The 14,935-nt window shown below is 42.6% G+C and overlaps 1 protein-coding gene across 4 annotated transcripts in view; it reads right to left on the bottom strand.

Moving 5' to 3' along the window:
• Positions 1-14,935, bottom strand: part of hecw1 (HECT, C2 and WW domain containing E3 ubiquitin protein ligase 1) — a 462,878-nt gene that overhangs the window by 22,904 nt on the left and 425,039 nt on the right. For all 4 annotated transcript variants that reach the window (XM_033050689.1, XM_033050680.1, XM_033050663.1 and 1 more), the window contains 4 exons: positions 12,463-12,609; positions 8,222-8,336; positions 6,492-6,577; positions 5,880-5,992 (listed from right to left, as the gene is read on the bottom strand). In XM_033050689.1, the coding sequence (XP_032906580.1) occupies positions 5,880-5,992; positions 6,492-6,577; positions 8,222-8,336; positions 12,463-12,609 (461 nt within the window). The remainder of the gene's footprint in view (positions 1-5,879; positions 5,993-6,491; positions 6,578-8,221; positions 8,337-12,462; positions 12,610-14,935) is intronic.

A 14,935-nucleotide genomic window follows, 5' to 3' on the forward strand; every position in this document is an offset into this window, starting at 1 on the left:
TCGGCCCAGCATGTCCCATCTGCACTAGTCCCACCTGCCCACGTTTGATCCATATCCCTCCGAACCTGTCCTATCCATGTACCTGTCTAACCGTTTCTTAAATGTTGCGATAGTCCCTGCCACAACTACCTCCTCTGGCAGCTTGTTCCATACACCTACCACCCTTTGTGTGAAAAACATACCCCTCAGATTCCTATTAAATCTTTTGCCCTTCACCTTAAACTTATGTCCTCTGCTCCTCGATTCACTTACTCTGGGCAAAAGACTCAACCATATCTATTCAAATCATGATTTTATACACCTCTATTAGATCATCCCTCAGCCTCCTGTGCTCCATGAAATAGAGTCCCAGCCTACTCAACCTCTCCCTATAGCTCTGGCCCTCTAGTCCTGGCAACATCCTCATAAATCTTCACTGTACCCTTTCCAGTTTGATGACATCTTTCCTATAACATGGTGCCCAGAACTGAACACAATACTCTGAATGCGGCCTCACCAACTTCTTATGCAACTGCAACATGACCTCCCAACTTCTATACTCACCCGACCCGCTGAGTTACTCCAGCACTCTGAAACGTCACAGAACAGGGCAAGATTAGGAAGTTTGCTGATGATACAGAAGTGAGTGGTTTTGCAGATAATGAAGATGGTTCTGAAAGATTGCAGCAGGATCTGGATCAATTAGCCAGGTGGGCAGAGGAATGGTTGATGGTTGCATGGTTCCTTAAAGGTCGTGTCGCAGGTATATCAGGTGGTCAAAAAGTATTTTGGCACTTTGGCCCTCATCAGTCAGAGTATTGAGTATAGAAGTTGGGAGGTCATGTTGCAGTTGTATAAGACGTTGGTGAGACCGCATTTAGAATATTGTGTTCAGTTCTGGGCACCATGTTATAGGAAAGATGTCAAACTGAAAAGAGTACAGAGATCCCCATCCTGGATCAGTCCAATCAGGGTTTTGTCATCCACAAACTTGAGGTGTCTGTGGAGGTGCAGTCATTGGGTGTGAAGTGGTGATTGGAATGGTGATTGGAGTGGGGTGGGTGTACAAGGGACCAGTCTTTGCAGACTGAGGTCAGGCTGTGAGTGGGTGTGAAGTGGGAAAGGTTCCACTCTTTTCATACTGGAGTCTTGCCTTAAGTAGTGTGAAGTGGTGAATGGGAAGGAGAGGGTGCCGGGTCCATTCTTTGCAGACTGGGGTCTGGCTGTGTTTGTTGGGGATGGGGTACCAGGGTTACGTTGCTGATTTTCAAACCTGCAGTAATACTCATTCAGGTCGTTCGTCAGCTGACGATTGTCCAAAGAGCGGGGGGCTTTCCTCTTATAGCTGGTGATTTCTTGCATGCCCTTCCAAACTGAAGAAGAATCATTAGCTGAGAACTTGCTCCTCAACTTCTCAGAGTATCTTTCCTTGGCAGCTCTGATTCCTCTTCTCAGCACTTTATCGATTAGGCTATCTTTTAACTCTTTAACGATTAGGCTATCAGCTTGATGCATATTTGCCCCCAGCACCCCCTCCCCCCCCCCCCCCCGATCTCAAAATGGAAATGTTACATCTGTATATAATGATCCCATTAAAATGTGTATTTATGTCACAAACTATGGAATTCATATTTTTCAGTATTGTTATCAAGGAAAAGAAAGCAGTTCCAATTGTTTGATATTATTTGATATTGTTTAATATTATTCATATGGAGGAGAAAATATAATAGCTCCAAAACCTACCTTAATTTTGAAATCTCACTCAAGATAATTCCCCTTTCCCTCACCCCTCCCCATCTCTCTCGCCTCTCCCTTCATCTCTCTCTCTCCCCCTCCCCCCTCCCCCCTCTCACATCCCCCCTCTTTCTTGCGGGGAGGAGGCGGCGAAGATGAAGGTGGCGCGGGCCCAGCGGGCGCGGGGAATGAAGGTGGCGTGGCGCCCCGTGGGGGTGGCGGGGGCCCAGCGGGCAGGGGGAATTAAGGTGGCGTGGGCCTAGCGGGGGTGGCGTGTGCCCAGCGGGGGTCAGAGAGGGTGGCGTGGACCCAGCGGGGGTCAGCAGGGGTGACGTGGGTCTAATATTTACAGACACAAAATGCTGGAGTAACTCTGCGGGGTCAGGCAGCATCTCTGGAGAGAAGGGATGGGTGACATTTCAGGTCGAGACCCTTCTCCAGACTGATGTTAGGGGAGAGGGAGATACATAGATAAGGAAATGTAAGGTGTGAAAATAGGGCAAAGGGAATCGAGATCAAGGAAAATGTAGGATTGATCATTGTTAGCTGGGAGAAGGTAACAACAAAGCAAACAGAGATAAACTGTAGTCAGAGACAGAAGGACTGATCGGAGCACTGGGAAGGGGGAGGGATGGAGAGAGAGGGAAAGCAAGGGTTACTTGAAGTTAGAGAAGTCGATGTTCATACTCCTAGCGTGTAAGCGGCCCAAGAGAAATATGAAGGGCTGTTCCTCCAATTTGTGCAACAGAGAGACAGCATTTCTTTCTGAAGTGTGAGCCCTCTTCATTAGACTAAAACCAATGATATCTTTGTACTTCCACTTTGCTTCAGAAATGATACTATGGTCACTAAATGTTTAATGATTATATCATGCATTTAAGCCATTTTGTTAAATCCTAGCCAATAAAAATGTTGTTGCTTTAATTGGGACTTGTCAGTTCTCAAAAATAAAAGCCATGATTTTCATAATGATCAGCATTTAGTTATTGCGCAAATTGCATGCACAGTGTTGTTTACAGTATAACATGATCCCCAGCAGCTTGTGAGGTCTGCTCTTTCAAACTTGTCTTGTTATTTAATTTCCTTAATTTGTTCTGCCTTGTTAATTTGAATAACTAGCTGTCATCTCTCAGTAACCATTTCACTCCTTTAGTCAATATCTTAATCCTGGTGCAAAAGGCAGATGAATGAATGCGTTCAGCATGCAAAAACAAACAAACTTCAATTTAGACCTGCAGTTCATTGTAAATTCAAAACTAAGGTTGACATTTCTTTAGATTATACTAGTAAATTATAGTAAATTGTAAAAAAGGTTTAAAAGGTACCTATCTTGAAAGGTGAATATTAATCACCTTCTCCACTCATTCCTTCTCCACTCATTCTGCATCCACTCAAGCACTAAAATGTAACTCAAACAGGGTGTCATTTCTGTCAATTAGCACCTACCTAAATCCACCACTGGCATCAATAATCCAACACTTGTAACCTTGCTCCTCGACACACAGAAGGAAAAGAATAACATTTAGCCCCTCCAGAAACCACTAAAGCTGATGACAGACCGTCAGCGCTCATGACCGCCCTGACACAATAGTTTGAAGGATAGGATTCCCTTCTGACAGGTGGAGGCTTATATCTGTAAATCCTGCTCAATTGTTTGCACTGGCAAAATTCTACATTGTTTTATTGAAATTTGGGGCCATTTATTGAAGATTGTATGTACTTCTTCTTTGCGATGAGGATTTAATTGAGGATGAAGATAGACATTGATGGAACTAATTGCTGAAACTTTCTTGGGGTTTAAGGACATTTACAGTACACTAGTGGATGTGTTACAGTCCTACCTGTACTCAAATACTGGAGCTTTTAAGCTGTTTCTTCAAAATATATTCAAAGTATATTAAAATAATTGCCAAAAAGGACAATGCCTGGTCCATTACAGGCCCTGACCTCTCCACCATTGAAGGGATTTACAGGAAGCACTGTCTCAGGAAGGCAGCTCATCACCATCAAAGACCCAGACACCTTGGCCATGCTCTCATCTCACTCCTATCATTGGGTAGAAGGTACAGGAATCCGAGGATTATCACCCCCATGCTCCTCTCGTCAACCATCAGGTTCTTGAATCCCTTTGCACAACCAGAACCACAAACCTATCTCCACACCAACCACTTTGGACTTTGCTCTACTATGGTTCCTCTATGTAGTTTGGTTTGTATTATCATGGTCAAGTTAGAATAACTAACAGTTTATTGTATATTATTTTGTTGTTGTTTCTATTGCATCTGATGTGTCTGCAAAGCTACAGTAAGTAAGAATTGTCCCGGTTGATATCCAGTGCACATGGCAACTAAATGTTCTTGCCACTCAATGCAAGAAACAACAGTGTAAACATGTTCAGTTGTCCACTGGGAATAGATTGTGGCAAAAATTACACTTCCCATGTATGAAGGACAGTACTTCCAATGCAAAAAAGTGTGTGGATAGATGAACTCAGCAGTTATCCTTTGACCATGATCCCACAGACGAGCACCAGGCCTAAATCTCACACACTATTTCTGATTTGATGACTTCTGGCTGTCTACCTTCTACAGCCTCGAACCCTTTCGTTTCCCACCCCCGCACAGCCTGGTTTTACCTTCTCCACAAAATCTGCAAACACAACTGCCCTGTCAGACCCATTGTTTCTGCCTGCTCCTGTCCCAGGGAAATGATTTCCACATACCTCAACTCCATCTTATCCCCCCTGGTCCAATCTCTACCGACCTATGTCCAAGATACCTCACAAGCCCTTCATCTCTTTAATGACCTGCTTTCCGAGCCCCCACTCCCTCATAGAAACATAGAAAATAGGTGCAGGAGTAGGCCATTCGGCCCTTCGAGCCTGCACCGCCATTCAATATGATCCAACTCAGTATCCTGTACCTGCCTTCTCTCCATACCCTCTGATCCCTTTAGCCACAAGGGCCACATCTAACTCCCTCTTAAATATAGCCAATGAACTGGCCTCAACTACCTTCTGTGGCAGAGAATTCCAGAGATTCACCACTCTCTGTGTGAAATTTATTTTTCTCATTTCGGTCCTAAAGGATTTCCCCCTTATCCTTAAACTGTGACCCCCTTGTCCTGGACTTCCCCAACATCGGGAACAATCTGGACACTTTAATTCTCTTTCCCATTCCAACACAGACCTTTCTGTCCTCGGTCTCCTCCATTGTCAGAGTGAGGCTAAATGCAAATTCTCATATTTCGTTTGGGCAGTTTACAGCCTAGTGGTATGATTATTTATTTCTCTCACTTCAGGTAGCCCCGGCATTCCCTCTCTCTCTATCTCTCCCCCACCCAAGTCGCACTAGCTTCTGTTTTCATCCAACAAACAGCTAACAATGGCCTGTTTCCTTTATCATCATTACTTTTTTTCATATCTTTCATTCATTGTTCTTTATCTCTCCACATCACCGTCTATATCTCTGGTTTCCCTTATCCCTAACCAGTCTGAAGAAGGGTCTCGACCCGAAACGTCACCCACTCCAGAGATACTGCCTGTCCCGCTGAGTGTCATGATGGTCCCATTCAATGATCACATTGAATGGCGGTGCTGGCTCGAAGGGCCGAATGGCCTACTCCTACACCTATTGTCTATTGTCTATTGAGTTACTCCAGCTTTTTGTGTTTATTTTTGGTTTAAACCAGCATCTGCTGTTCCTTCTTACACAGTTCAGGGAGGGAAATGGAGTGTCGACATTTCAGGTGTAGACCCTTCATCCGGACAACAAAGTATACTTCCAGTGCATTGTTGTAATTCATTGTCATACAACACTATTTTTTTGCAAACCGTTGTCAAATGGATACGCAAAAAAAAGTTCTGCTGTTTTCATTGCCTATTTCCTTCAGGAATATTATAAAGCTAATTTGTTTAAAATCAGTCCTGGGCTCAATTTCCCCTTCTGGGGAGTGAAGGCAAAGGAGAAAGAAATTAGGTGATATGTAAGTCATATCTCCAAGCAAATCAATACCACGGAACACTGCTTCAGGTTGTCAAGAAATTAGCAGGTCTCATCATCTCAATCCTGCAGGTGCATTGTGAAGTACAAAGCAAATGGGGTCATCGCTTCGCAGTGAAGAAGCATGTGTTCACTTATTTTCTTTTATTATTCCCTAACAAATACCTTGGCAGTGACGTCACTTTGCCCCATTTCTCGATGCAGAATCGCCTGAGTCCATTGCTCCCTCTGAGGGCGGTAAAGCCTTCGTATGGTATGCTGGATGTCCCTGTCACAAACTGTTAAAGAAAAGGAAAAGTGTCTTCCACATAAACATACTGTGCGATGATTACAATCATGGATCATAATGCAGAAATCAGCTTAATAGGAAGAATCTCATTGTAACTAGAAAACTTGAACAATGCAGCTGTCTGACAGTATCTTGCAGAATTAGACTAACCAAAATTGATCTCAGTTCTGAAAGTGATTGAAATAATTTGAATATTTGAATTATTTAAAAGAATTTAAAATTCTTTAATCAGCAAATGTAATTCTATTGTAACCTTCTAAGCTACATTTTTTTAAACTAGAAACATTTAATACATTCTAATTACATTCACATATATGTTATTTTAACAGAAATATTAAATAATTTAACACAGCCAGTTTGGCTCTGAAAAATTGTTACAAGAACTGTTAAACTAAGCCATTAAAAGCATCCAATGAACCAAAATGCTCGGACTAACATCCAGCCTTTGTGCCGGATAACATTAAAGAAAGATTCCTGCTGCTGTGTACCTGTAGAAGCCGGAGACGCTGCTCATTGTTGAAATGCTCCACTGCTGTCCAGAACCACTTTATTACGATGTGACCATCATGATAACCTGAGGAAGGGGACACTTACGTTACACACAAAAACATCTTCACGATCTTGCAGTATCATTGGGTTGGGTTGCCTGACGGGTTTGAACTTTAATAAAGTCTTCAATAACATTTCCATTTGGAATTTTTCTACATTGGTACACATGCAGGGTTGGAAATTCAAAAGTGGCGGCATAAACAAATTGTTTTATATAATAAATGTAATTAATGTTAAACTGTATTAAATAACCAGGAAAATTATTTGAATCTAACTATGTTAGCAAAATGCCTCTGCATTTTAGGTTGTAATTAAAATAATTCAGGTAGATTTAGTGTGCTGCAACAACAGCTTCAGCAAAACGACATGAAGGATGGCGATCTGTTAAAATTGTTTCATAATTCCTCTCATAGCAAAGACTAATTGTAACGTTGATGCCTCAGTGGATGAAGTGTTTGAATGAGCTGCGCCACAGTGCACAGCCAGTTGAGCTGCTACCTCATAGCTCCCATATACAGCCTGAGGTTCAATTCTGCCCTCTGGTACTCTCTGTGCGGAGTTTGCATGTTCTCCTTGTGAATTCCAGTTTCCTCTCACATCCCAAAAAGGTATGGGTTGGTATGCAAATGTCCTCTTGTGTGCAAGTGAGTGGTAGAATTTGGAGAGTGGGGGGTCATGTGAATTTAGAGAGAATAAAATGAAATTAATCTAGGAGTAGTTTAAATGGATGCTTAATGGTCATTATAGACAATAGACAATAGGTGCAGGAGTAGGCCATTCGGCCTATTATGGGCTTGGTGGACCAAGGAGATTGTTTCCGTGAAGTATAATTCTACAACTTGAATGGTGGAATGAGGTGACAGGTCTAACAACAAGAAAAAATATTGTTTCATATGAAGACCTTTCATCAGAACCTAAAAGAGAAGATGAAAGCATGGGAATCAAAAAGTGAAGGTTGTGAGGGATATTTGCAAATATTAATACATATCTGCCCAGTACCCACTGAAGTTTTGAAAAAGGAAAAGTAGGACTTTCATCTCCTTGTGCTTCAGAATTAACTACTGACTTATACTGTTTTCCTATTGTTTGGAAAATATTTTTTGAAAGAGAAATTGGACTGTCTTTCACCTCTTTATTAGGGAGCATAATGTGAAATCTGTAGGGAGTTGGGTGGAAGTCGAAGCTGACTTGTGACAATTTGTCAACAGGATATTTGCTTGAACCAGTCAATAGAACTGTTAAATGCGCTAATCAATGACAAAATGCATCATAACCTGGGTGGAATAAGTACCGTAACTACTCTGTTCAGTTTTGTTAAGATTTACTGCAAACTAACTAGTCCTGAAATCTGTTTGGAAAATGTAAGCAAAATCCACAATGTCATTCCTCCATGATAGTGAAAGCCATTCCCTGCCCAAGCATAGCCCAAGATTCAGGGCAATGAATAGCAAGACACTTCAGGATGTCTGATTGGCTTAACCAGTTCAGTCCTTGTTGATAATCAGCCATAATCTTTAGCTATGCACTTGACAAGAAGACTATTACTGCACTATCCTATAGGCAAGAGCTTAATTTGAGGATGTGGATGAAAACACAACAAACGATGTGACCAGCAAGTGATTCAACTTTCTGCAGCCTTCTAAGGACTGAGAAATAGGGAAACACTCACCACTTCGGTACTCGGTATTATTGCGCCAATCATTCAGATCAATCTCTGCTGTTCCTGCGATAACCAGTTCTAGCTCTCGGGCATCAAACACTGAAACCAGCCTTAAATCTACCACCTGGAAAACAAGTAAACTATTAATTGTTTGGAAGCCCAATAAAAGGACTGCAACAAATCTGACAATTGCAACAGTTCACCTGTAGTGAATTTCACATTCTCAGTCAAAATAGAACTGAAAAATATCTAAAAGACACAGCTCAGTAGGAATGGGTTGTACAAGTGTAATATATGGATTTTTATTTACTGAATCAGAGAATCTTTGAGCATAGACAGAGATCACTTGGTCATCACGCGCTATTTCTTTGGAAGAGTAAATCTGCAAGTGCAATCCATCTGCTCACACTCTATAATTGTTTATTTTTCATACTCTTCTCCAATTTGCTTTGAAACCACTTCACGAGAATGATAGAGCAATAATATAGTGGACTAGCAGTTCAGAGGCCTGTGTTCAAACTCCGCCACAGCTGTTGCAAATTTTACATTCAGTTTATAATCTGGAAATTGAAAAAAACATCAGCAATTACATTGTTTAAAAACTTCTATTTGATTAATGTCATTGGACGAGAGAATTTATCTATCTATCTATCTGACCAAATGTGACTTCAGATGATGATCGAGATTTATGTTTATTTATTCATTTTTCAGTTATCTGGGCACCGTTGCGCATCAAACTGGCTGAAGACCAACTTCTGTGATGCTGGGATCTGAGGGAAGTGGAGATAAGTCATCCACACAGCACTTCTAGTTGATCATGATTGCAAATGTTTCAGCCTTCCCTTTAGCACTCCAACGCTGGGCCCTACTTTATTGATGATGGGGATGTTCCCCCTATTTGGCATAATTACAGGACTACACAGCACATTTGAGGGTGTCATCAGTGTGAAGATGGGGTGCACAATCAACCCGGCGTGCACAATCAAATAAGATGAAATAGAACAAGTTGTCCTACAACTTTAGGCTGTGCATGCCATATGCAAGAAGAAGTGTGAAGATGGAACTACGTCTCAACAAGATCTGTACCATGCTCATTTCTTCTAATAACGTCATGGATGGATATATCTGCTTAAAGTAAGTTTATTCATAAAGTGTTGGGTTCAATCACTATATACTGCAGTCCCAGATTGGTAGTTTAAGAATTTTTGCAAATTAGGCCTTTATATGCCTCAAATATGTACAGGAACTGATTGTTCTCAATGCCAACTCTGTGTGCTCTTTCATGTGCTCCATTCATATAGTCATAGAGCATGGAAATAGGCCCTTTGGCCCAACTCATTCATGTTGACAAAGATGCCCCATCTAAGCTAGTCCCATTTGCCCACATTTGGCCCATATCCCTCTAAACTTTTCGTATCCATGTCCCTGTCCAAATGTCTTTGGTTGGGAGTTAGGTTTCAGATTTTAATGTTTTAATTACTTTATGATTATATTTAAATGTCGTTATTGCACCTTCCTCAATTAAGTAATTCATGTAAAATTATTAGTGTTTTGAAACTGTGAACTTGATTTAGTAAAATATTTTTTGCAATATAGTTCTGTATAAAATAAGAATTCCTAGGATTTTTACTTTGCTTTGTGCAAACATCATCTTCTGTTAGTAGATGTCTCTTAAGACTGCCATCACCAAGAACAGACTTTGAGACGCTTGATCAAGCATGATGTTGTTAAGGGAAATCGTGCCTGACTATTTGAATTTCATTTTTTGAAGAAGTAATTAAGTGTTTCGATGAGGATAGTGTGGTTGCAGTAGACCGCTTTAATCTCAGCAAGGCCCCTGACAAGGTCCTACATGGGAAATTGCTTCAAAATGAAAAAAAGCTAATGGGATCTAGGGCAAATAGTCCAATTGGATCTAAAAGTGGCTTGGTGATAGGAGGCGGAGGGTGGCAATTGAGGATAGTTTTAGCAATTTGAAGCCTGTGACCAAAGGTGCAACACTGGGATCACTGCTTGAACACTTGCTGATTGTTATACATATTGATGATCCGAAATTCTGAGGCTATGACCTCTGATCCTAGACTCTCCCAGGAGTGGATACATCCACTCCACATCCACTCTATCCATGCCTTTCACTATTTGATAAGTTTCAATGAGGTCCTCCCTCATCCTAAATTCCAGCGAGTAGAGGCCCAGTGCCGTCAAATGCACATCATATGTTAACCTACTCATTCCTGGGATCATTGGCGTAAACCTCCTCTGGACCATCTCCAGCGCTAGCAACACCCTTCCTCTGTTATGGGGCCCAACATTTCTCACAATACTCGAAATGTGGTCTGACCAGTGCCTTATAAAGCCTCAGCATTACATCCCTGTTTTTGCATTCTAGTCCTCTGGAAATAAACGCTAGCATTGAGTTTGCCTTCCTTACCACTGGTTCGACTTGCAAATTAACTTTTTGGGAATCCTGCACCAGCACTCCCAAGTCCCTTTGCACCTCCGATTTCTGAATTCTCTCCCCATTTAGAAAATAGTCTACATCATTATTCCTACTACCAAAATGCACAAGTCCACATTTGCTATGCTGTATTCCATCTGCCCACTCTCCCAACCTGCTCGTCCTTTTGCTGAGACCCTGCTTTCTCTACACTACTTGCCCCTCCACCTATCTTCTTATCACCTGCAAACTTGGCCACAAAGCCTTCAATCCTCTCATCCAAATCATTAATTTACAACGTGAAGAGTAGTGGTCCCAGCACCGACCCTTGCGGAACTCCGCTAGTCACTGGCAGCCAACTAGAAAAAGCCCCCTTTATTGCCACTCTTTGCCTTTTGCCATCCAGCCAACCTGCTATCCATGCCAGTATCTGCCCTTTGATATCAATCCATGACCTCCGACATTCAGCTTATATTTCAGACTACCTTTGCCTTGATTTTTAACATTATTCTGCACCTTCTTTTTTGGCAAAGAGTTGAGTTATTTTTGAGCCTATCTAAATGAGCTTTATGCAATGTTGAAAGCCATCTATTTTTGAGAGCATTAGTTGCTTGGCCCAACACCAACTTAAAAAATATACGAAAAGGCAGAAATTGTGCAATGCAATTCACACACTTGTTATGATCCAATATATTTCTTGACCCTAGATTTCAATTGCATGATATCGTGTCAAAGAGAAATAGTAAAATTATTCATCAGTACACTTGGTGTCAGAAATTCATTTGTGATTCATATCTTCCATTAGTCATAACTTCTATCAAGATCACTATGTAATCCATCTGGGAATTCTGATAGGGAACTGCCGTCCTGTATGGTATGGCTGCCTAGCCTGCAGCTGTCTGTTTTTCCATCTCTTTTTTTTATTTTTAGTTAGTTAAAGTGTTTTTGTTCTGGAGTTCTAGTCTTTTTTATGTGGGGGATGGGGGGGGGGGAAGGGGGAAACTACCTTTCAGGGTCCCTACCTGGTCGGAGAGGCAGCTTTTCTCCGGGCTGCAGCTTCGACCCGTCCTCGCGGCCTACCAGTGGGCCTGGAGCGGCGTTTCCTGTGGGGACCGCCCAGAACCTAGGCTTCGGCAGCGGCACAGCGCTGGAGCGCTATCGCGGAGCGGGCGATGCCTTGCCCGGGTTGCCACGCTGGAACTCCGGTGAGCTTAGACCGCCGAGAAAAACATCATGGAGCTGCGGGACTGTGGAGCGGCCAGCTGCGGGCGGCGGCGCTGACTTTAACATCGGGAGACTGGGATCTCTTGCTGAGCTCCATCCGGCGCAGCCTTGTTGGCTTCGGAAGCCGCGGTCCCGAGTAAGGAGATGGCCGTTCCAGGTGTCCCACGCCGCTGAGAAAATTCGCCCGACGGCGGAGCAGCATCACCCGGCGAGAACGGCCTGGAACATCGGGCCTCCGTAGAGGCGACTGCAGAGGCCTCAATAGGCCCGACTATGGGTGGACATGGGGATGGGACTGGACTTAGTGCCTTCCCTCATAATGGAAACCATTGTGGGGGGATGTTTTTTCTGTTAAAGTTCTTTATTATTGTCATGTTTGTATTCTTTTTTTATGTGCTGCATTGGCAACAAGAATTTCACTACACCTAGGTGTATGTGACTAATAAATAAACCTTTGAACCTTTGCATCCTATTTTAACAATGACATTCTCACCTTAAAGTTCACACCAGTCAACATGTTCCTGGGTAACATATACATCCACAATTCCCAAGCTTTGTTAAAGTTACTAGTTTGAAGACTTCAACTTACCTCATAGAAACCTCGAACCAAGGCCTCAGTCTGCTGAACAACTCCTCTTTCTACTCTCCACTTCACCATCCGTTCGATATATTCCTTTTTGTTTTTCTCTGATACTTGAATATTGGCCCCTCCTGACTTGAGTTCTCGTTCCGTGACCTACAAGTAAAAGTATTATTTAAACATAGAAGTACCAATTATGAGGGAGTTATTGAAATTACACTAAATGCATTAACTATTGATCCTGCATCATTAAGGGTTTACATAGAATAAATGAGGTTCGTATTACACTAAATAAGGTTCATATTACATATTCTGATTCGTCCTTCGATAATCAGCTTCTCGTTCCCCTTCAATTACAGTGAAAGAATTTCAACTGCCTGACCCATAAGTCTCCTCAAGACCTTTCAGACCATATGAAAGAGTTTGATGCACAGCAAAACTGTGGAGTAAGGTAAAAAGCGAATGATTTGCAGATTTTTACAAGCTAAGTGTGAACATTTCTGCCGGACTTCCACTCAGCATAGAGAAGTGACCCCAACTTCAGTGATCTCGTAAAGACACAAAGTGCTGGCATAACTCATCGGGTCAGGCAGCGCCTCTGGAGAACACAGGTGATGTTGTTGGTCAGGACCCTCATCAGTCTGAAGTGGGGACCTAGGCATTGATATCACCAGCAACCTAACATTTTCCCTTTATGCTGATGTAGGGATCATGATCACCTTATTTACCCTGGTGTATATGATAATAAACTAATCTGAATCTGAAGCCAAATAAAGAGACTTGCTGCAGGAGCACCAGCAGTATCTGGAGCTGCAGCATCTGTGGAGGGAAATATACAGCTTATGTTTTGGGTTGAATCTTCATCTTGACTGTAAGAGTAGAGGGAGGAGGAGTGGGCAAGACCTAGCAAGTGACAGATGGATAGAGTGAGGGGTTCATTGGCAGTTAACTATAGGGTGCGCGAGGGAAAGGTGGAGATAGCATCACAGGCTGGGAGGTGATGTGAAAAACAAAAGACTGCGGATTTTGGAATCTGATCGGAAAGGAAGATGAAGAATGGCGCTGAATAAGAGGTGGTAACAGATGGGAACATCAGAGCGATGAGAGGGTGTGCAATGGAGGGGGGGATTCAGAGAAAGAATTGTGTGAAGGGAGGGGGGGGGGGGGAAGCAAATGGGGTTAGTGGGAAAGGGTTTAGGAGAAGGGGGTGTGAGAGAAGACCAGGATAAATAGCAGGAGAGAGAAAGGAACAAAGAAGGTGCGGGGTACCTGAAATGGGAAAATTCAATGTTCATGCCGTTAGGTTGTCGATTGGAAAGCAGAATATGAGGTGCTGTTCCTCTATTTTGTGTTTGGCCTCATCCTGGCAGTGGAAGAGGCCAGGGACTTACAAGTCAGTGTGGGAAAGGAAGGGGAATGGTTGGCAAATGGAGGACCTGACAGACACAGTGAAGAGTGTGCAGGTGCTTGAAAAAGCATTTGCCTAGTCTGCATTTGGTCTCACTGATGTAGAGTACGCCATATTAAGAGTTCTGAATGCAATTGATGAGGTTGGAAAAGGTCCATGTGAATCTTTGCCTCTAATCTGAATGTGAATCTCTAATGTCCTGAAAATCTTAATGCAATGCACACAAACATAAAAAGGGGATAAAAATCAGGACATCAATATTTGGTGCACGTGTTGTATGCACACCATTCCTAAAGAATGTAATTGGAAATTTAACCATCAATCAGAGGCAAAGCCATAGAGTTTTCATAACAGAGATTTGAGTATAGGAGCAGGGAGGTTCTACTGCAGTTGTACAGGGTCTTGGTGAGACCACACCTGGAGTATTGCATACAGTTTTGGTCTCCAAATCTGAGGAATGACATTCTTGCCATAGAGGGAGTACAGAGAAGGTTCACCAGACTGATTCCTGGGATGTCAGGACTTTCATATGAAGAAAGACTAGATAGACTCGGCTTGTACTCGCTAGAATTTAGAAGATTGAGGGGGGATCTTATAGAAACGTACACAATTCTTAAGTGGTTGGACAGGCTAGATGCAGGAAGATTGTTCCCAATGTTGAAGAAGTCCAGGACAAGGGGTCACAGTTTAAGGATAGAGGGGAAATCCTTTAGGACCGAGATGAGAAAAACATTTTTCACACAGAGAGTGGTGAATCTCTGGAACTCTCTGCCACAGAAGGTAGTCGAGGCCAGTTCATTGGCTATATTTAAGAGGGAGTTAGATGTGGCCCTTGTGGCTAAAGGGATCAGGGGGTATGGAGAGAAGGCAGGTACAGGATACTGAGTTGGATGATCAGCCATGATCATATTGAATGGCGGTGCAGGCTCGAAGGGCCGAATGGCCTACTCCTGCACCTATTTTCTATGTTTCTATTTTCTATGTAACAGCATAGAATAACATGATTCATCTGACTGTAAGTTATTTGGGCAAATCCTCCAAAATTATGGAAGAAATTGAATAAGCACATGGATA

The sequence above is a fragment of the Amblyraja radiata genome, chromosome 2 (genome assembly GCF_010909765.2).
Source record: "Amblyraja radiata isolate CabotCenter1 chromosome 2, sAmbRad1.1.pri, whole genome shotgun sequence".
NCBI classification, from domain to species: Eukaryota; Metazoa; Chordata; class Chondrichthyes; order Rajiformes; family Rajidae; genus Amblyraja; species Amblyraja radiata.